Below are 22,231 nucleotides of genomic sequence, written 5' to 3'. Positions count from 1 at the left end.
ATACAAGAATTCTAATTCCTTCACATCCCTGCCAACACTTGGTAGGTATTTTCTGGTTTTATGATAGTAGCCATGCTCCTGGGTGTAAGGTAGTGACTTCCTTTATTTTCTTAAATCAATGAATCCTACAAGGCGGCTTTGAGTTGTTAATTGTGGGGAGTTCCAGGTCGCCTGACATCTTTGGGCAGCTCTTTTTCTTTTCTCTTCTTTTTTTTTGAGACAGAGTCTTGTTCTGTTGCCCAGGCAGGAGTGCAGTGGTGCGATCTCGGCTCACTGTGGCCTCCGCCTCTGGGGTTCAGGCAATTCTTCTGCCTCAGCCTCCCGAATAGCTGGGATTATAGTCGTGCACCACCAAGCCCAGCTAATTTTTTATATTTTTAGTAGAGACGGGGTTTCACCATGTTGGCCAGGCTGGTCTCAAATTCCTGACCTCAGGTGATCTGCCCACCTCAGCCTCCAAAAGTGTTGGGATTACAGGCGTGAGCCACTGCGCCCGGCTGGGCAACTCTTCCCTGAAAACAAGGCGCCCATGTGATGGAGCCTGTGCAGGTTTTTGTTGTGCGTCCCCTCTTGTCACCTTTCCTTGGCATGCTTCCCCTTTTTTTAATCCTACACTTGAAAATTAGATCAAACACAAACTGTGTTTAGATTTATTTACAGTTTCTTAACTCCTTTCCTGTTTGCCTTTTGACAGGCTTGGCATAAGAAGTCTTTTTCAAGTAGTAAATTAATTTAGGTGGCACGCACCCCACCTGAGTTTTGTTACATGCTGGCAGTTTAGATAAATGGATATTATAATCTCAGCACATTTCTGCCCAACACCACTGCACAGATTTGCAAGAGTCTACAAAAATGATAATATTCTGTCAGTTTGGAGCCTAGAAAAAGAAGAAGAAGGAGAAAAAAAAACAAGGCGCATTTTCTTATTCATATTTCTAGGATGCCTGTGGGGAAGCCGGAAATGCCATATAGCAGTTTACATGGCTAAATACACATGAAAAAAGATAAGGGACCCAAAGATGTTTCTTTGTAGGCACACGGGAGAAGAGTCAGTTCAAATCGGCAATTGTCAGCTGTGTTTGGAGATACATTCTCCATCGCAACCAAAGATTTTTCTTTTTCCCCCTTAAACTCACCGTTTCCTTGAAGAATGCAGTCTATTTTTAATGACTTTATTGATTTGACGATTGGGTTACAATGTACTTTATTTACTGCAGAAATGTTTCGTTCCTGTCAGCACTTAATGCGAATAAATCTACTTTTTGGCACCACTTTGATAGACTGTAAAACTGCTTATATTTGCAGGAAAATTTGTTTTGCCACGGTATGTTTATGTACAGACTCGGTGTGACTTTTTCTCCCCTCAAAATCATTTTATATCATAGTGTAGCTGACAAATAAATACAGTGCAGTAATCATTGTGTACTGTCAGAGCAGCAGAAAACAAAATGTGGGTTTTATGACAGGGATCAAAAAAGAGATTTAATATTCACAATTAAAGCCACTTATTTAATGCTTTCTGTTTTTGCTTCTGTGTTAAGGCTTTCCAGTTTCTGGTTCATAGTTTGTATATCTCTTAAAAATAGTAAATATACAGTAAACCCTACATTCACTGATATTGTCTGCATATGAATTTAATATTTATTATCCAAGAAGACCCAATAAAAGTCGATCTTTATTTCCTATTGTTCAAGGTATAAGCAAAGTCAAAATACATTTGCAATACAATAAGTTTTCTGTTAAGTTTCTTTCTTTTCTTTTTTCTTTTTTTTTTTTTTTTAAGATGGAGTTTTGCTCTTGTTGCCCAGGCTGGAGTGCAATGGTGTGATCTCGGCTCACTGCAACCTCCACTCCCCAGGTTCAAGCGATTCTTCTGCCTCAGGCTCCCAAGTAGCTGGGATTATTGGCGTGTGCCACCACACTCAACTAAGTTTTGTATTTTTAGTGGAGACAGGGTTTTACTACGTTGGCCAGGCTGGTCTCCAACTCCTGACCTCAGGTGATCCACCCGCCTTTGCCTCGCAAAGTGCTGGAATTACAGGTGTGAGCCACTGCGCCTGGCCTGTTTTCTGTTAAGATTCTTAAGTTTTTCTTGAAAGCAATGTCATATAATATATAGCTTTGCTCTATTATAATAAATTTAATTTGGGAAGGAAGCTGAATCATCTTTAAAAATTTTTTTTCATGAAACATTTTTCTCCTACAAATGCTTTCTAGTATGTATTTTTTCTTAAATAAGAGAAATACTATCCATTTTAGTTATATTATACATTTTTGTTCTGCTTATTTTTCATAGGATAGCAGGATATAATATTGGCAAATTGAATATCATCAAATAGCCTTCAACCTTAGTCCTGAATCAGTACTATGCCACAAGAGAATTTGGAATATCCACAACATGTCCATTATATTTGCAGTCCATCTGAAAAAATAATACACAAAGACCAACAAATGGATAACTTCCTGTACAAATGAACACATCAGAAATATCATTATGTTTATTGCTTTAGCTACCTTTATGCTTTAATATGATTGGCAATTATCCAGTAAACTTGTGCCAGGTAAAAATAAGCACCAGTCTGGGTTATTCAGTTTCAATGAACATGTAAAATAATATTTTAATAATTACGCAATATTTGTTTTTTTAAATTTACTTTTGAATGCATTTAACAAACTGGCTAGGAGTCCTTTAAAGAGAGGTAAATGCAATCGTCAACAGCATCTGCAAGCTAACCCCAAAGAACCCATTTTCAGCCAACTTCATGATCTCTCATTTAGATTCGAATCTACAATGAAGTGCCAAAATCATGCTTTTAAAAAATGACAGCATTAGTGAAACTCTGGAGGTGCTTATATTGCCAGTGTAGGCAAAAACGCACAGCAATACAGAGCTAGGCCATTTTCCTTGATTCTTTCGCCATAGGAAGAAATGAACTTCCAGGGAGGTAATGGAGTCCTTCTGAGAACCATGATTAAAAGTCTTTGGGAATTATCAGCCAAACTTAAAATGGATCTCTAGGTTTTCATGGGGAGTTGTGTTAAAAAGGGACATTTTAATTTAAAGGAACCAAGTTGATAAGGTAAGTTCAGGGAACCAAAAATGTTGAACAGATTTTTGCTGGATTGACAACTTGTACGGATCGTGGGTTTTTAGGGTGGTTAATCGTCTGCTTCTAGGGAAATGGCCACAGCTTGCCTCTCCTTCGGGGTGAAAGGTAGGTTCTGAGTCTGTGATTTTTCCCTGCTCAGAGTGAATAAATATTGTAAGTAGGTGTGGTCAGCTGTCCAGCTCTTTACTTTTTCAGTTGGGAAGGAAAGAGTTGCACAGCTATGATGTTCAGAGCCAACAAGGACTTGCAGACGCCCTGTGCATAGGAGCAGCTGAACACATTCAGAATCATGTAATTGAGCAGGCTGCTAAGTAATGGAGAAAAGAATATCATGCACAGAGATTTGATGTCTTTTTATGGGAGAACAAAAGAGTTTCGATTCTTTCACATTGAGTTTAGCCTAGCCATTGTGTGGCACAGGAGGTTTAATGAATCATTGTTTAACTAGGATCCTGCCAAGTATTTGACCATTAAATAGACTCCAATGTGTATAGAGTTCTTCTCTGACAGACTCTTATTTGACTGTGATTAATTGGCATCGAATTGTTATTTAATTACCTCCACAGAAATCTAAGAACAGTTTGTGTTCTGATTAAGTTATTTGATGTAGGAACAGGCATGGGGCTGGAGAGGTCAGCTTAGCCCTCAGGACTCCCTGCTACTACCAAGGCCAACTTCTGTGGCTGCCCAAAGCTCACAGAAGATCCCTGAGGATCAAAAATTCAGACAGAATCTAGATTTTACCTTTTTCTTAGAATATAAAAAATGTTTTGGCAACTCATACTCATAGCATAAATTTGTAAAGCTTTTTTTTTGCATGTTGAAATCCTTTGAAGTTATTTATTGGACTGTGTTAAACATGTTCAGTGACAGTTATTGAGGTTTCCTTCAGTTCACAATTGAAACATGTTAGGCATTCCCATACATGGAGAAGAGGTCAGCCAGCAGGATGCATGGCACAGTAGGAGTAAGGCAGAAGAAAGTCAATGATTGCACAGTCTGGTTTGGGAGTCACTATCCTTAGAGAATAGCACCATAAGGGCATGAGATCACCACTGAGGGGATAGAGTTCTGAGAGGTGGAGCCTCTAGATGCAAGGGGAGACCACCTGTGCTTAGCAGATGGGCAGGGTAGCAGGAGTGGAAAGAGGCAGATATTAAAAGAAAGAAAATCAGGCCAGGCACGGTGGCTCACACCTGTAATCCCAGCACTTTGGGAGGCCAAAGCGGGTGGATCACTTGAGGCCAGGAGTTCGAGACCAGCCTGGCCAACATGGAGAAACCTCGTCTCTAAAAATACAAAAATTAGCTGGGCATGGTGGCACACACCTGCCAGCTACTTGAGAGGCTGAGGCAGGAGAATCGCTTGAACCCAGGAGGCAGAGGTTGCAGTGAGCCAAGATCGGGCTACTGCACTCCAGCCTGGGCAACAGAGAGAGACTCTGTCTCAAAAAAATAAAATAAAATAAATTTATATCCCTGAAGCCAGCATACATAAATATCTCGAAAAGACGATGATGAACAGCATCAGATGCTGCAGGAAAAGTCAAGAGCAATGAGGATGAGGGAAAAGCTGGCTGCTGCGTTTAGAAATGACTGGTGAACGCCATGGTGTGAAGAGGAGCAGGAATGGGACTGCAGAGGGTTGTGGGGCGTTTGGATAGGTGAACATTCCCCCTAAGATGAAGATGATGGTTTGACTAAGAGGTAATGTGTATCTTAAACTGTTTATAACTGACAACTTAGGTAGAATTATAAGAATCATAGTAATATTTCTAGTTCTTAAAATTTTATCTGAATTTTTAAAGAAGAAATTCAATGGTTAAATTTCCCCCCTAGCTTTTTAATGGTGTACTTAAATATATATATATATATTTGGTGTACTTAAATATATATAAATATATATATTTGGTGTACTTAAATATATATAATATATATATTTGGTGTACTTAAATATGTATAAATATATATATTTGGTGTACTTAAATATATATAAATATATATATTTGGTGTACTTAAATATATATAAATATATATATTTGGTGTACTTAAATATATATAAATATATATATTTGGTGTACTTAAATATATATAAATATATATATTTGGTGTACTTAAATATATATAAATATATATATTTGGTGTACTTAAATATATATAAATATATATATTTGGTGTACTTAAATATATATAAATATATATATTTGGTGTACTTAAATATATATAAATATATATATTTGGTGTACTTAAATATATATAAATATATATATTTGGTGTACTTATATATATATTTTGGAATATATATATTTTGGAATATATATATATTTTGGAATATATATATATTTTGGAATATATATATATTTTGGAATATATATATATTTTGGAATATATATATATTTTGGAATATATATATATTTTGGAATATATATATATATTTTGGAATATATATATATATATATATATATATATTCCAACAAAAGTTCATGCATTTTTATTGAACACAGCCTAGCACACAGTTTGGTGTAACACCTGTTGGCAGTTCCCAGATATTAAAATGATGCGCCGGGGATGGAACTGACGATCACATTTGGGTGTTGGTTGATCTGTTTCCAGCACACCTTTGGTTGCTTTACATAGGGTGGGTAGTGGGAGGGCCCATTGTCTTCAAGTTCAGTCACGTTCTCACACTGAATGTTTTGCTGTCCTATTTTTGAGTATTACATATACTTGTATGTGGATTAGAGATAGAGCCGATTTTGCACACTGACTGGTAATTTCCATTCAAGGTAATCTCAGTGATTGAATTTGATAGTTGCCTTTGTGGAAGTGGAAATTCCTTGTCTAGGTGAATGCTGTATAAATATGCGTTGCGGCCACCATCTCTGTGGGAACACATTCTTGGAGACCGCTGGGTATTTCTAGGCCCTTGTTTTTACCCCTCCAATAGTCATTCTTTTGGAGATATTCCATGAGCATTTAGCCGCGAACGACAGTGACAGGATACTGGAGCAGTAAAAACTATGTCTTAGGGATTAAAGTGGTACATTCCCAGAAGAGGTCAAGAGATTGGTGATTTCTTACTTTCTTAGAATCAGAGGTTCTTAATGAGAGCTCTGCTGTCCTGTGGTTCCTGGTTTAGGAATCCCCTGAAATCATATGCAAACTGCACACATGTGCATTTCCAAGCGAAAACACTCTGTGGCATTCATTGGCCATGCAGTGTTTGAGAGCAGTCGTCCTAGGGATTCTACCTGTTGCTGTCCAGGGATCTGTACCTCCTGGATGCTACGTGAGGCTGGGCCAGGTTCACTCCTCCCTGGTGTATTCTTGAGATCCATGGGTAAAGGAAATGGCCTGGTCTGTCTTCCTAACTTTTTTCTTTTTAGCAAATGTAAAATAATCATCACTTGCTGTAGCAAAGCATGCATAGCTGCTATAGCAAAATGGTTTCCCGAGGCAATTTATCAGGTGTTTTCAATGGCTTCAAGGATAATCCCCTACAATACTTCCTGGCAATGAGTGATTCGGCTTTGCCCTGGGTCACACAGCATGTTAAGGCCTGGGATGAGGTAGAACTGGAGCCCCTGGACTTTCCTAATTAATTCTGCCTTTTATTAGGCTGCATGTCCTCATTCATTCATTCATTCATTTATTTACTTGTTACAAGTTACGGCCTCCTGTAACTTGCGTAATTTAATCTTGAGGTGGAGTTATTTTAAATGTTTTACTTTAATTATGATTAGCCAAGAGAGAGTTCCTGAAACCCTTCTAAGCAGGAGTGATAGCCAAAGTATTTACCATCCAGTACGGCAGGCAGTAGCCTATCAGAAGGGGCCTGGGCTGTCAGCGGCTGCCTTGGCCATCGTCATTTGTGTCAGCCCTGCCTGGAAATTTATTGGCTAATTTTTATTAGTAGACATTTAATAGAACTTGCAAATGTGTCCAGTAAAGTAGCTTGATGTCATGGAGGTGTTGACATGAGCACACCTTTCTGAACCTCCCGGAGCTGGGTATGAGTCACAGCCTGGATGCCTGACAGCCGGGCATCCTGGAATTAATTTCTTACTGTCTCTAAGCCTCCACTGTATCTTCTGTAAAATGGGAGCAGTATCTGTGTCATAGTTTTGAGGTGATGTATGTGGTTTCTGGCACTAATTTAGTGCTCTGTGGGGTGGTCTTCAAACACAGTGTTGAGTTCATTCTTCTAGGTTTGTGTGCCTCATTTGGTGCCTTAAGAAAATGGTCGGGGTTAGCATGTACAAAGCTTTATATTATTATTATTTTTTTATTTTATTTTATTTTTTTTTGAGATCAAGTCTCACTCTGTCACCCAGCCTGGAGTACAGTGGTGTGATTTCGGCTCACTGCAGCTTCCGCCTCCCAGGTTCAGGCAATTCTGCCTCAGCCTCACGAGTAGCCGGGACTACAGGCACACACCACCATGTCTGGCTTTTTTTTTTTTTTTTTCCATTTTTAGTAGAGACAGGGTTTCACCATGTTGGCCAGGTGGGTCTCGAATTCCTGGCCTCAGGTGATCCCCCAACCTCTGCCTCCCAAAGTGCTGGAATTACAGGCATGAGCCACTGTGCCCAGCCTTTTTTTTTTTTTTTTTTTTTTTTAAGAAAGGGGGCATTTCTTGCTCCCTTGCCCAGTCTGGAGTGCATTAGCGTGATCATAGCTCACTGCATCCTCAAACTCCTGGGCTCAAACAGTCCTCTCCCCTTGGTTTCCCCAAGTGCTGGGATTGCAGGCTTGAGCCACCATGCCTGGCAGCAGTGGGATGACATCTCCAATCATGAGTGAATGAACCAAGATGACCCTCAGGAAAAAATCTTGTCCAGTTGCCTGCTCTCAGTGAGGAAGGCACCGGGATGAGTTAGTGTGGGCTCTGTCTGTGCACACACAGGCAGAAGCCGAGTCGATCTCTTGGCTATCTTCTGTAGACTACTTTCTCCAGCCAAAGTCAAATGTGTAAAACGTCCATCTCTCCAAACTGCACTTGTGCCCCTCCTAAATGCTTCCTCTTTACAAATATGGCTTTGAAGAGCCATAAGTACAAGGAATTTTTAGCAGAGGCTCTCAACACCTGATCCTTTTCCCCTCCCATTCCACACCCAAGTCCTCTCCTATCAGCACACCTTAGGTCATGCTCTTCCCATCAACTAGGCAAATATTTGTCATCCCATCACCCTTTCCCGCCTCTCAGTCCTGATGGATGTCATTCCTTCCACCTGATCAAAGTCCACATTCTTCATCAATACATTCTCTTCCCTCTTTCCAAATTCCCAGGCCCTGTTCCCATGAGGGCTGACCCTGCCTCACCCTGGTAGCTCATACCAGCTGGTGATGCCCCCCCGCTGTTGTGCCTTCCTCATTGCCGCCTGCCTTGGGCATGGTCCCTGCTTTCTTATTTCTGCCACCTGCGTGTGTGCTCATGTCGGGTTGTGTCACTCTACATGCTGTGCTCACTTACATGTATCTATTAACCTGCTACCAGTGTGATCATAAGACACTCAGAGAGGGCTGGGTGTGGTGGCTCATGCCTGTAATCCCAGCACTTTGGGAGGCTGAGGTGGGCAGGTCACCTGAGGTCAGGAGTTTGAGACCAGCCCAGCCAACATGGTGAAACCCCGTCTCTACTAAAAATACAAAAATTTGCTGGGTGTGGCGGTGCACGTCTGTATTCCCAGCTACTTGAGAGGCTGAGCGGGAGAATTGCTTGGATCTGGGAAGTGGAGGTTGCGGTGAGCCGAGATCGTGCTAGTGTGCTTCAGCCTGGGCAACAGAGTGAGACTTCGTCCCCCGCAAAAAAACAAAAAACACTCCAGAGCGACATCAAACAAGCATCAATTTTAAGTCATGAAACAAGTAAAATTTTAATTCCAATTAGCAGGTTCTGATGAGTGATTATAGGTGTCTTACCTGATGGGTGAGCAGCAGGAAAGGAATGAGTCTAAAGTAAGAGATTATTGTTACCCAGAGGAAGGAAAACCTGAAGCTGGATGTGGAAAACAGATGATGAGGTTGCCTTTTGCCTTGAAGCCGTTTGGGTTTTTATAAGTCATTTAGTGTAGACAGTCTCACCTAGCATCTTCCAGTTGGGGAAAAAAATGAGAAGGATCTGATTAGAAAATGGAAGAACACATACATACTTTTGAAACTCATTTTCTCCAATTTGTCATGTCATGTAATAAAACCTGGAGATTACTTTTTCAAAAATATGTCATAATTATATGAAAAGGCAAGAAACAACTACACTTTGAAAACACAACACAGTCCTGGGACTACAGGCATGTGCCTCCATGCCCGGCTAAGTTTTGTATTTTTGGTAGAGTCGGGGTTAGCTTCCCTAGCTGTGGAGGGTTTCTGAGAAAAGCAGCACAGTTATCCATAGCCGGTCCAGTATAAAGGCACTCGCATTAGTGGCAGGTTCCTGAGAGCTACATTTGTCAGCAAGAGTTTCATGGAGGAGAAAGGGCGAAGGCTGAGATCCTGGTAGGTGGAGGCAAGCAGGGACTGAGGACCTTCATGACAGGTGGATGGAAGAGAGGGAAGGCCCCCTGATGGGAACAAGGACACATGGCCAGGAGGAATGGAGAGGAGGTTAGGAAGAGACCTCTCTTCTACCTCTTCTTTCCTCACTGTTTCTAAAAACTTAATAGCTTTGATTTGACAGATGAATAAATAAGGATGTAAATGAGGTTATTTTAAATGAAAAGTAAAGACATGCTGCTAATTATGTAAAATAAAGATAAGTCAAAAATTACTTACAAGTTTTCATGCTGTATGTTTAGGCATAGGTCTAAGGTAGGGTTTGAGAAGTTAGGCGTGGGTTGTTGTGGGTCAGTTTCAAAGGATTCTGTTTAGTTTATTTAGATGCGCGTAAGATGTTTTGTAGGATAACTGAGTGTCTGAGTAAGCCCTGGGCTGGGAGATCAGGAGTACAGATAAGATTTGGGATGTATAAGCAAACAGGAAATCTTTGAAATGAAAGTGAGCAAAGTTCGAGAAGAGAATCAGAAAAAGGAAAAAATGGTCAACAGATTTATCCTTAGAAAAAAATAAGATGAAGCAAAGGATATTGAAGGAAGTTGCCCTGAAGAGTGGGGTTTCTCATTCCTCTTCTCTCTGCCTTATGGAAATCCCAGAATGGCTTGGCAGAGAGTTCCCACCCCATTACGAAACACTGCATTACCTTGAGCAAGATTGGCTTTTGTCTTCACATCTCTAACATGAGGAGTTTGGTCTACAAAGTGCTGTGAACATTTCTGTTGCCTGCAGAAACCTTTCTTCAGAGGCAATCTGTATGTGAAGGTCCCAATGGATGTAAAGCCCTATGTTTGAGAGGGGAAGGGCAGAGAAGGGAGGAGATGAGGTGTCTGGGGTTGGGTGTGCTTGGCCTCCTCTTCATCCTCTGTCTCATTCTTTAAGATTCTTCAAGGCAGTCTCAGAATCTTCATAAGACAAGGTTTGAGGCTGGGCGCTGTGACTCATGCCTGTATTCCCAGCACTTTGGGAGGCCGAGGTGAGCAGATTGCTTGAGCCTCAAGAGTTTGAGACCAACCTGGGCAACACGGCAAAAACTCATCTCTACAAAAAAATTTAAAAATTAGCCAGGCATGGTGGTGCACCGGAGATCCCAGCTACTTGGGAGGCTGAGGCAGGAGGATCAGTTGAGCCCAAGGAGGTCAAGGCTGCAGTGAGCCTTGACCTGGGCAACAGAGTGAGACCTTTTCTCAAAAAAAAACAAAAATGTAAAGTTTGAATGTTATCAGCCCTGGGGATCCTTCGCACCCATTTAAGCTCTATAATCCTACAATAATAATACAAAGAATATCTCACCCATGTGAGCTACTCTAGAATTTAGAGGATCCCTTCATAATCATGATCTCTCTGATCCTCATGATCTTTGGCCCTGTGAAGTAGTCCAGGCAAATATCATCAGCTCCATTTTATAGGTCAGGAATTTGAGTTTAAGTATAGGTTGGGTGAGTTGCCCTGTATTGTTGAGTCCTGTTGCTACTGAGCCTCCGAGGAGGACACGTACCTCATGTCTTGTCCCTGCCTCATTTTCTCTTTCATGCCTTCTGTGAGCCTCTGCCATGTTGATGGCCTGTTCTGATGAGATATACTGAAATACTGGACTTATAGATCTCCTGTTTGGTTCTCATTTTGGTCTAAGCTGAGTGATACAGGATGTCCAGGCTGGCCCATCCCCTCAAATGGCTTCCTCCCCTCCCAGATCACAGTGTCATAGATGCTGTCATCCTTTTCAGCCCAGCAACTGTCTCCAGGCTCCACCCAACAGCCTGTACTCTGGACCAGTCTGTACCCTGCCATGTGGCACCACATTGTACCTGGAGTGCACAGGTCAATTCTCTCAACACCATTTGATAGACTCTGCTCTTTGGGACAGACTGCTTGCATTTACATTCTGCTTCTCACATCTCAAGATAGTGGTTCCCCCATCCTACCTTTGCCCTTTGCACACTCCACCTACCATCAACTATGGGTTACCTAAGGGTCCACCCTCTCTCTGTACTTCTGGCTTCCAATTCTCTGCAGGAATATCTAAGGCCAATTCTTTTTTTTTTTTTTTTTTTGAGACGGAGTCTTGTTGTGTTGCCCAGCCTGGAGTGCAGTAGCATCCATCATCTTGGCTCACTGCAACCTCCGCCTCCCGAGCTCAAGCAATTCTCTGCCTCAGCCTCCCATGTAGCTGGGATTATAGGCGCCCACCACCACGCCCACCTAAGTATTTTGTAGTTTTAGTAGAGACAGAGTTTCACCATCTTGGCCAGGCCGGTCTTGAACTCCTGACCTCGTGATCCATCTGCCTCAGCCTCCCAAAGTGCTGGGATTATAGGCATGAGCCACCGCGCCTGGCTCAAAGGCCAATTCTTATCAAAAGTATTAGCTTTCAGAACCATCAGTGAAGCTATAAGTGTGGATACCTATAAAGAAGTTTACAAAATTGAAGAGTTCACTAAACACATCTACTTTTACCTTCAAGGTCAGATGTGGCATGACCTAATGGGGTCTTTTTTGTTGATACCTAAGACCATTTTTGTGGTACAGAATGGGCTTACCAGGAAGGAATGAGTGGCACACGCTACATCATGGGTGAACCTCAAAATCTTGAGATACGGGAAGGAAGCCAGACACAAGAGATCACATATTGTGTGATTCCTTTTCCATGAAAGATACTGAAAAAGCAAAGAGGCAGAAAGTAGTTGCTTGAGGCTGGGGTGGGCATAGGGAGGCACTGTGAGTTGCATGAGGGACCTTAGTGGGGGCATAAAAATGTCTTGAAACTTATTTTTGGTAATGACTGCATCACTCAGTAAAATTACTAAAATTCATTGAATTGGATACCTGAAATGGGTGAGTTTTATGAGACGTAAAATATGTATCAATGCAAATATGCCTCAATATTTTCATATTTAAGTGTACTTTTTTGTTACAAAAAAGAATGGGGCTCACAGTAGACATGGGAACTTACAAGTTTTAAATTGTAGTTCGGTTATAAGGGAATTGAGAAGTCTTCGTTATGGGAGACGTATCAGAATTCCGGAGGTGACTTTAACTTCAGATTAGGTTCTAGAATCAGTTTGTAAAATAGAGTCATTTATGAATTTGTATTTTGACAAAAAGTTCATTAACACCTTTTATAATATTCTATGTTGTGGAAAAAAGTTAGGAGGAACCTGACTCTGTATGTGATATTATGACTTCAAAGGAGCTTGGTTTCTCTCTCTCTCTCTCTCTCTCTCTCTCTCTCTCTCAGAGGAAAATTTTAGTGTGCTCATAACTTATTATAGACCCTTTTCAGACATTTCGGTTGTTTCCTGCTTCTGATTTGCCAAATAATGCCACATTGACCATCTTTGATGCACTTATTAATGCCTTGAGATACTTCTTAGAAATTGAATTTTGGGGTCCGTGGGGATGCACTCTCAATAGTTGTTTATTGTCCAGCTCCCAAAAATCTACCTGTGCCATCATGCAGGATTGGAGTGATGTGGATTTACATTAAATGTGAGTCCAAAAGGTGGTCTGGCTCCAGGAATTTACTGTGATTGTGGGCTTAGTCATGGGATATATCCTGACCCTGAGATATGCAGATAATACCTAGGGTATTGATTTTAATCCTGGCTGCCAGGCATTCAGAGAGGCTGGCTACCTGACTATGTGCTGAGGCAATGGCCAACATGGGACCCTGTGTGTTATGAGAGATAATTGAGGTACCCAAGGGATAGGTGCCTGTGAGAAGTCTGGAAAACTTGTGATTAACTTTCTTCAAGTAGTTGAAGAGCTGCCCTGTCAAGAGAAATTCGATTCACTTTGTATGGTTATAAGGGCAGAATCAGCAGCAATGATTGGATGTTCCCGGAAGGCAAGATTCGGTTTAATGTAAGCAAGTCTTGTCTAACAGAACAGTCCGAAAATAGGTTGGGTCTCCTCAGGAAACAGTGACTCCTCTTCTCTCGACATCCCTGGAGATGCTCCAGCAGGGGCCAGATGTCATTTGGATGAAGAGGTGTGGCATGTGCATGGAGGGAATTTATCATAAGTGTTTGATTTGGAGACCTCTGGGAAAATGACTGTGAGACTGTGAACTTGACATCACAGCTCTGATTATGACAGTTTACTGCGAAGCCAGATGAAAATATTCTGGCCGGGTGCTATGGCTCACACCTGTAATCCCAGCACTTTGGGAGGCCGAGGTGGGTGGATCACCTGAGGTCAGAAGCTTGAGACCAGCCTGACCAACATGGTGAAACCCCGTCTCTACTAAAAATACAGAAATTAGCTGGTCATGGTGGCATGTGCCTGTAATCTCAGCTACGCGGGAGGCTGAGGCAGGAGAATCGCTTGAACCCAGGAGACGGAGGTTGCAGTGAGCTGAGATCTCCTCCAGCCTGGGCAACAGAGTGAGACTCCATCTCAAAAAAAAAAAAAAAATTAAAACTTTTATTCTTTTTGCAAACACCAGTCTTTGAATTGTTTCTTAGAACAAGGAAGTAACTATTGAACCTTCTAATCTTACTTTCTACACTCAGATCATTGTTGATAAGAGTTTTGATTTCAGCTGATCTTTGACATTCAGTTCAGTTATTGGCGTAGCTGTGTGAGGAGGTGGGCTTTCTCAGTTGTTCTTGTTTTCCTTGTATTTTATGCTGTTTTCCAACCATGGGTCTTTCAGATTTTAAGATGCTCCCAAATGGTCAAGATAAAGGGTTGGTTTTCACATACTAATGATTTATGTAGCCTTTTTATCTTTTTTTCTTCTTTTCTTTTTTGTAGAGATGAGGTCTCGCTATGTTGCTCAGGCTGGTCTTGAACTCCTGAGCTCAAGCAATGCTCCCACCTCTGCCTTCAGAAGTACTGGGATTATAGGTGTGAGCCCCATACCTGGCCTATCTTTTTTTTTTTTTTAATTTGAATATTGCTTTCAACTTTTTAAAAGCTGAACCATACTTGCAATGTTTCTGAATATTGTCTATGTTAACTTTTCCACTTAAGAAATAATTCATATTTTAATAATTATGCCTTTAATTTTTTAACTTATATTTTCCTTTTATTGGTATTGATACATTGAGATGAGAAAAAATAACAAGAAAGACGACAAACAAAATCCATAAGTATCTGTCGGAAAAATACTCATTTAACTTTAATATTTCTTAAGTACAGCTGATAAAATAGTAGCCTGACCTCTCGCCCTGCGTAGCATGGTCTGGCAAACAGCAGAAGGGCCCCCGGGAGCTGGTTGGAAATTCAGGCTCCAGCTCCTCCCCAGGGCCACTGCATCAGGACCTGCATTTGAAAAGTTGAGCTTCCTCCCCGGTGGCATGCTGCAGAACCTGTGGGTCATAGTCATCATCGCACCTTTTTGGTTTGGTTTTGGTTTTCTAGCAGCCATGAAAAAGTACCTGGCATTGTGCCTGGGCTTTTTTTTTTTTTTTTTTTTTTACAGGCATGAGCCCGTTTAATCCCTAGGACAACCCTCTAGAGGAGGTGTTATTAGAGGCTCAGAAAAGTTGTCACTGGGCCTGCCAGAGGTGTCACTGAATGATGCTTTCTGGAGTCTGTGTGTCCGAAGCCTGAGACAAGAAAATTGAGGTGCAGCTCCAACTTGTACACACTGTGCTTCTTGGCCAGCTGGATGCCTCAGGAGAACTGCAGAGGCTGCATTAGCCCCAGCAGCGGGAGGCAGCTCTGTCCACAGCCTCTGACCATTCACGGTCCACTTGCGGCCTGGTATAAAGGCCCCAGGACGAAGTCAATCCTGACAAACCCTAGGAGGCCACACATCTCATCTGTAAGCAGGGCTTCCGGAAGCGTTGATTAGAAAAGAAGTTCAGAGGCCTAGACACACACACTTCTCAGGGGTCACCTGCATCCACATAGGCTATGTGTATAGCTTCCATTTTTTTGAAGGAAATCATTTGAAAGAATAGATATTTATTAGAAACCAGGTTTGATCTGTTTCTGACGCCTTTATGACGTACTGTTTTCTTGGATTCTACTTGACAGGGGAAATAAAGTCGATGCTAAGCAGTGATCTTCAATCATTAAATAACATTTCTGTTTTCCTGCATAATTTCCTCTTGTGTTCTTAGATAAGACTAAGCCTGTTTTTGTCATACTGTTTGCACATCTGAAAATGACAACTTGTTTGCCAGTAGTAAACTCACAGCCTGGAAAATGATAGGATCCCAAGTTTCCCCAAAAATGTGAGGTACAGTCAAGCAGGCTGGGGAAAAAAAAATACAGAGGTTATCATTATGTTTATATAAAAAATATACCACTTAGCAAAAGAAATTCTGATAAAGCAAAATTAGTGAAATAATTAGGATCAATTTCTGTACGTTCATCTACCTACTTTGCACTTGGATGGAAGTCCTAGATTGGGTCTTAAAAGGAGGGAACATTCTAGAACCCACCAACCCTTCCTGATACTGTCACAAGATTTTTTTCCCTTAATTCTTTTAAAATCAGGGCCACATTTCAACTCCCTGCCCGCTGCCATTTGATGATATTTTTGTTTCTCTTTAGGTATCGTCCTATTTTCTTTTTCTTTACCACTGACATCGGCTTACTTCATATGAATGAGTAATATATTAAATACATATGCATTTAAAATATTGTTTTGATTTGTTTGCGAATTGTTTCTCTTAAAGGGTCTATCTGGGGAAATGAGTAATTTTTCATATCCTGTTCTTGCAGGAAGAATTTTAAATCGTTTCTCCAAAGACATTGGACACTTGGATGATTTGCTGCCGCTGACGTTTTTAGATTTCATCCAGGTAACGTTGAGAGTAATGTCAGGATCTCAAATGGAAAACGGAAGTTCCTATTTTTCAAGCCCTTTTCATGGGGTCTGGGGGTGGGACTCTCAGCCTGGCTGTGTGTAATGTTAACTTAATAAAGGGCCATGTTCGTAAAAGAAAGGTGCGGTTATAACTCAGAGGCTAAGTTGGCGTGAGTAATACCTTGTGTGTGGGAGTGGCTATACAGTCGCGTCAGGGTTAGTTTGAAGCAGCTTCGTGCTTGGTAAGTGGCTCTCCGTCTGCCTCTAGGTATCTGGCGTGGATTTTGCTTTACTGTGAACACATTTCATAATACAGAAACAATCACCTCTCACGGAAAGATAGCCTAGATTAACTAAATTATGCATTGTATTACCACAAAGGGCAAATACTTAGGCACTTTTTTTTTTTTGGATAGAACCAGGTGTGGTTACTTACAAAGAAAAGATTAGTAATAATAAGGTGAAAATAATACTTTATTAACAAGGACAATAGAGAGCAGTTATTGCGGATACAAAGCCTTTAAAGGCAAGGATATCTAAACCAATTTGAGTACAGGATCAAAGTCAACTCAGAAAATGTCTTTTTTGTTTTCACACGTTGATTGCTCTAAGTCTTAAGCTGTCTTTAAAAAAAAAAAAAACCAACAGTCCTACAGAAATACCTTCTGTAAAGCTTTTCTTTTGTTTGTGAACTTGAGGCTCTAAAGAATAATATTGGGTCATCTCTCATCTCCTTATTCAGTACTGTTGCTCATGTGGTTTGGTTTTATTTTATTTTTTCCTATTGTTTAATTTTGTCTACTTGTCAGTGGTTCAAGCTGGGGCACTTTTTTTTTCCCAAGTGTTTATTTTGGAAATGCATCTATTAAAAGCTATACATATTCCAAAATCTCAGCTGCTGTTGCTAACACTTTATGAAATTTGAACCTCTGTGACTTTTTCTAAGTGCCAACTTAGAATAGTTGTAATCATTAGCTGAATTTAAAGCCATTAAATAGAAATACTACAGTTGGGGTCTGCAATTTTGGCTTGATCCTGTGATCCCCCTACCCCTGCTTTTTTCTCAATGCTCAGATGCTTTAGATCTCCTCTGGAGCCACAGTTATAAAGGAAGCAAAATTACTTAATTTGGAAAATTAGCTATGTAAGAAAAATCAGTCATAGGCTTGAAATGCTTATAGGAATTCCTGTTTGTCACACAGCAAGGCAGCAAATGAGCATGTGACTGCAAACAGTATAGCCCATGGGCGAAGGCATCCACTGTTTACCGAGGTGAAGTAAGCGGAGACTCACAGGTGTATTATTTTTACTGCAAACAAGGACTTCTGATTTTTTTTTTCTTTTGCAAACATTTTTAAAATGTGCCCTCCTGGGTTTAGCTATATTATTTATCCCTCAGAAGCCATCACTAAAACAGTTGCCCCGTTTTCATAGAATGCAGATTATTGTCTGTACACATTTTGACAGGGATTGTTAATTACTTCAAGAAGATTTTGTGAAAGTTTCTGTTTCTTTGCAACAGGAAGCTAGGCAAAGGTTGAGTTTCCGAAGCTGGCTGGCCCACTATGTGCTTAGCAGAGTGAGTGGTCGTAATTAGTATCCCTTATGTGCTTTGTCTCACATATGGAGGGAGAGGGATGGATGCTACTTGATGTCAATATAAAACATTTCTTAGAAGCATGAGGAGGGAAAATTCTAGTCTCGTTGTACTTCTATTTAACCAGAGAGACAAGGGCGTTTGTTATTATCCACTCACATAATCTTGGTAAACTTAACGTTGTGGAATCCTACTGGCCCCAATTAGCTGATTTCTTGAATCTACAGCGAAGGTTAAATCCTAATGTTATTGTCTCCAAGAAAGGAGTTTTATCTAAAGGATAACTTAGTTATCAATTATGATAAAGATCTATTGTCACTTGTTTTGTTTGCAGGTGTCTTTAATAAGGCTTCCCATAATCCCTTCAGGAAGAAATATTTTCTCCTTTTAAAAATAGTATTAGCTAAATATAAAAGCTCTGGTCCCTGCCATTGTTGTTGATTCTTTGAGGGACATTTCCCAACATTCATTGTTTAAATGGTTGTCAGGAAGAATCAAGTGAAACGTGGTAAACAATGCAGTAACTGGTTCATCTTACTTTGTGTGCCGAGCCTTTCTCCCGGGGATTTGCATTCGATGAGTGGGCTTTTGACTGAGGTATCGCCAGGATCATTTTGAAGTATTTGGGCCTGTTGCTATATTAGGAAGTGAAAATTTTTATTAAAGCCACACACCCAAAAAAATGCATTTAACCTGCCCTCAAATAAAGGCCAACAAAAATCTAAATGTAAATTTTTTTTTTTTTTTTTTAAATTGCCTAGGCCTCTCTGTAAGGATGAAAACAGCCCAGTGCTGTTCTGGGACTCTTAATGGAATCATGTAAACTTAAAATAAACACTATTATGGTAAGCACATAGAATGAAAACTAATTTTCCAAATCAAATACATTATATTCAATTCATTTTCCCCAATCAACCAAATGTTTAAAACCTGTTAGTTATAACAGCAATCTTCTGGAAATTAATTAGAAGCCTATTAGCTCTGCTAGCTGAGCCGAATGAAGGGGGTTGCTCGGTACATTTCTAAGTAGTCTCCTGAATTAAAGCAAAGCAAGGTCAAAATGACAGTTAGCTTTGTTCACCTCATGGCTTTGCTTAAAGTCGTTGATCTTTTAGGGGGGAAGGAGGGAGGTGTTTTGTTTTGCAAAGGAAATTTTGTCTACTTTGACTCAGTTCTGTGATACATTTTTAAAATTTATTTCTAGAACCAGTCGGGTGAGCCATACAGGAAGCATGATCTTATCTGTGTGAATAGTAGCCTTCTCCATTGCATGGGCATCTGAAATGGAGTTGAATTTTAGGCCTCTTGTCTACCGCATCAATTCTTCTACAGGGTTTATTTAGCCCCTTTCAAAATTCAGATAGTAGGAAATTTCCTGGATGACTTTGTGTTTAATGTCATTAGCAAAACATGCTTCGGACATTGGGGCCCTGGGTTTTGTGGCTGTCGTCAGGTTCTATGGGTAATAAACATGCTGCTGACATCACGGGCCCTGGGTTTTGATGGCTCTCGTTAGGTTCAATAGGTAATAATCACGGTGACTAGCAGTTCCTCCTAAGCCCAGAGAAACTCACAGAAAGTGGGGCCTTCTCAACCCAGCAGCTGAGATTGACTGAAACAATTGAGTTTAAAAAAACTGGGAATTTCTTTGTCAAGATGTTACCCTTGGTGTTATCTAGCTGACTGATCGACAGGGGAACTACGTATCATCAGAACCAACTACGGATGGTATTCTTGAGCCAGAAAGAACTTTGGCAGGGTGTATAGTAACAAATAGAATGAAGATTAAAATCCACAGAAAAGTTAGGTATCTTCATAAAAAGGGAGTTGAAATTCTGCACTTACCAGAACATTCAGACTAAGACTGTCGAATTGTTATTCTTACTAAAGCTGAGATTTAAAATCAAATAGCTATAGAAATAAATAATGTAGTTGCATTTATCCATGTGACTTTCTTTTTTTTTTTTTGAGATGGTCTCACTCTGTTACCCAGGCTGGAGTGCAATGGTGCGATCTCAGCTCACTGCAACCTTTGCCCCCCAGGTTCAAACGATTTTCATGCCTCAGCCTCCTGAGTAGCTGTGATTACAGATGACCACCACCACTCTAAGCTAATTTTTGTATTTTTAGTAGAGACAGGGTTTTGCCATGTTGCTCAGGCTGGTCTCGAACTCCTAACCTCAGGTGATCCACCCACCTCGGCCTCCCAAAGTGGTGGGATTACAGGCATGAGCCACTGCACCTGGCCTCATGTGACCTTTTTAATCCAGAGCATTCATGTTTGATTACGTTTTCTGTATGATGGTGATCGTTTTATTGGTTTTGTAAGTAGGAGTCTGGAACTGTGGACCATTGGGTCAGAACTGAAATGTTTCCAATTGAGTTTGCCAAAGACTGGAGGGGTAGATCTGAGAGGAGAACCCTCTGCTTGTGGCTTGGTGTCTAGAATGTAGGCTCTGTAGAAGCAAGTCTGAAACCATGCACAGATTTTATTACTCTCCTGATGAAATCGCTGAGATAAGGAAATTCTGGTTTACATGTGACCAGATTTGCTGGCCAGATAGAGGCAATTAACCTAACTTTGATTTTTGGACTTCAATAAAATATTTGTATTTGTCAGTTTTCATTTGTTTTTATATAGTTAGATGTTGGCATTCATTGCAGATGGGAACAGTGACACTGGTAACTTAAAAGTGGGTGTCATTTGCTGTCCTGTATTAAGGGAAGAAACCCAGAGGGGCAGCGAGGGTAATGTGTCACTTTGGAACTCAGATTGGCTCAGGTGTGCAACAGTAGTGAATAAAGAAAGGTGAGGTTTTTGATTAGGCCTTTCGGAAGGAAAGCCAGAATTAAGGGAAGTTTTTGAATATATCATAAGATATAAATATATCACTGGAAATAAATAACTTATAGAATACAAATGAACAGTCTGCAAGTTACCTCAAGGTTGCCATGGGCTAATCAGATAATTTAGCCAAGGCTGGCAGTGCACATCTGGCTTATAAAGGGTTGTTCAAACATGTTTTTCTTGTCTGCTTTTTCAAAAATTGTAACAGCTTTGAACATCTACAATATTTCTAAAGCCAAGTCATTTACGAACATAGAATGGCTCTTCACAGGTTAAAAGTGAATATCTTGTTTTCATAAAGAATTGAAATACAAATAGCATAAAGATCTTCATCTGGAACTTATGTTCTTTGAATAGGAATTTGGCATTCAAAACATAGTATGTTTGCGTAAATCAACAAACAAAAACATAGAGATGATAGTCAACATTCACATTTTAAAGTGCTTGATTACTTCCTTTTTTTCTGTGGGTTTTTTTTTTTCTTTCTTTCTTTCTTTTCTGAAACAGGGTCTTGCTCTGAAGCCCAGGGTGGAGTGCAGTGGTGCAGTCTCAGCTCACTGCAGCCTCCACCTCCCGGGTTCAAGCAATTCTCATACCTCAGCCTCCCGAGTAGCTGGGACTACAAGTGTGCACCACCATGGCCAGCTAAGTTTTGTATTTTTAGTAGAGATGGGGTTTCACCATTTTGCCCAGGCTGGTCTCTAATTTCTGACCTCAAGTGATCCTGCTGCCTCAGCCTCCCAAAGTGCTGGGATTACAGACATGAGGCACCGCGCTGGGCCAGAATTGCTTGATTACTTCCTAATATCAGCACCAATGCCAGCATCATCAATCTCTTCTTCCATTTTCTTAAAACAATAATTGGATTAATAGGTACCCTATCTGTAATATTTGTATTAATAATATCTTATTAGCATTTTAATTAGAAATTTAATATTAATGATTTGGAATCAGTAGTTTTCAACAATTTTAATAGTGCAAATTTATTTGTAGTATTTGATGGGGAGATATGGTGTTTTGTGACTATATTTACAACTGGATGTATCTAGGAATATCTCAAAGTTTCTCCCAAAAGGAAAACATTTCTATTACAAATATGTGACTTGTGAAAATAATTTGTAATTCTTTTCAATATATCTTTTTTTTTTTTTTTTTTTGAGACAGCGTCTTACTCTATCACCCAGGCTGGAGTGCAGTGGGGCGATCTTGGCTCACTGCAACCTCCGCCTCCTGGGTTCAAGCAATTCTCCTGCCTCCGCCTCCCGAGTAGCTGAGATTACAGGCACCCACCACCACGCCTGTCTAATTTTTGTATTTTTAGTAGAGATGGGGTTTCACCATGTTGGCCAGGCTGGTCTGGAA

The 22,231-nt window shown here is 40.5% G+C and overlaps 1 protein-coding gene across 3 annotated transcripts in view; it reads left to right on the top strand.

The window, feature by feature from the left end:
* ABCC4 (ATP binding cassette subfamily C member 4 (PEL blood group)) overlaps positions 1 to 22,231 on the top strand; it is a 282,705-nt gene that overhangs the window by 169,517 nt on the left and 90,957 nt on the right. For all 3 annotated transcript variants that reach the window (XM_034936857.3, XM_055096905.2, XM_055096906.2), the window contains one exon: positions 16,340 to 16,419. In XM_034936857.3, coding sequence (XP_034792748.3) covers positions 16,340 to 16,419 — 80 coding nt within the window. The remainder of the gene's footprint in view (positions 1 to 16,339; positions 16,420 to 22,231) is intronic.

Source organism: Pan paniscus, chromosome 14 (assembly GCF_029289425.2).
Source record: "Pan paniscus chromosome 14, NHGRI_mPanPan1-v2.0_pri, whole genome shotgun sequence".
In the NCBI taxonomy this organism is placed as follows: Eukaryota; Metazoa; Chordata; class Mammalia; order Primates; family Hominidae; genus Pan; species Pan paniscus.
The sequence above is the reverse complement of the archived record's forward strand: the minus strand, read 5'-3'. Positions and strand labels throughout refer to the sequence as shown.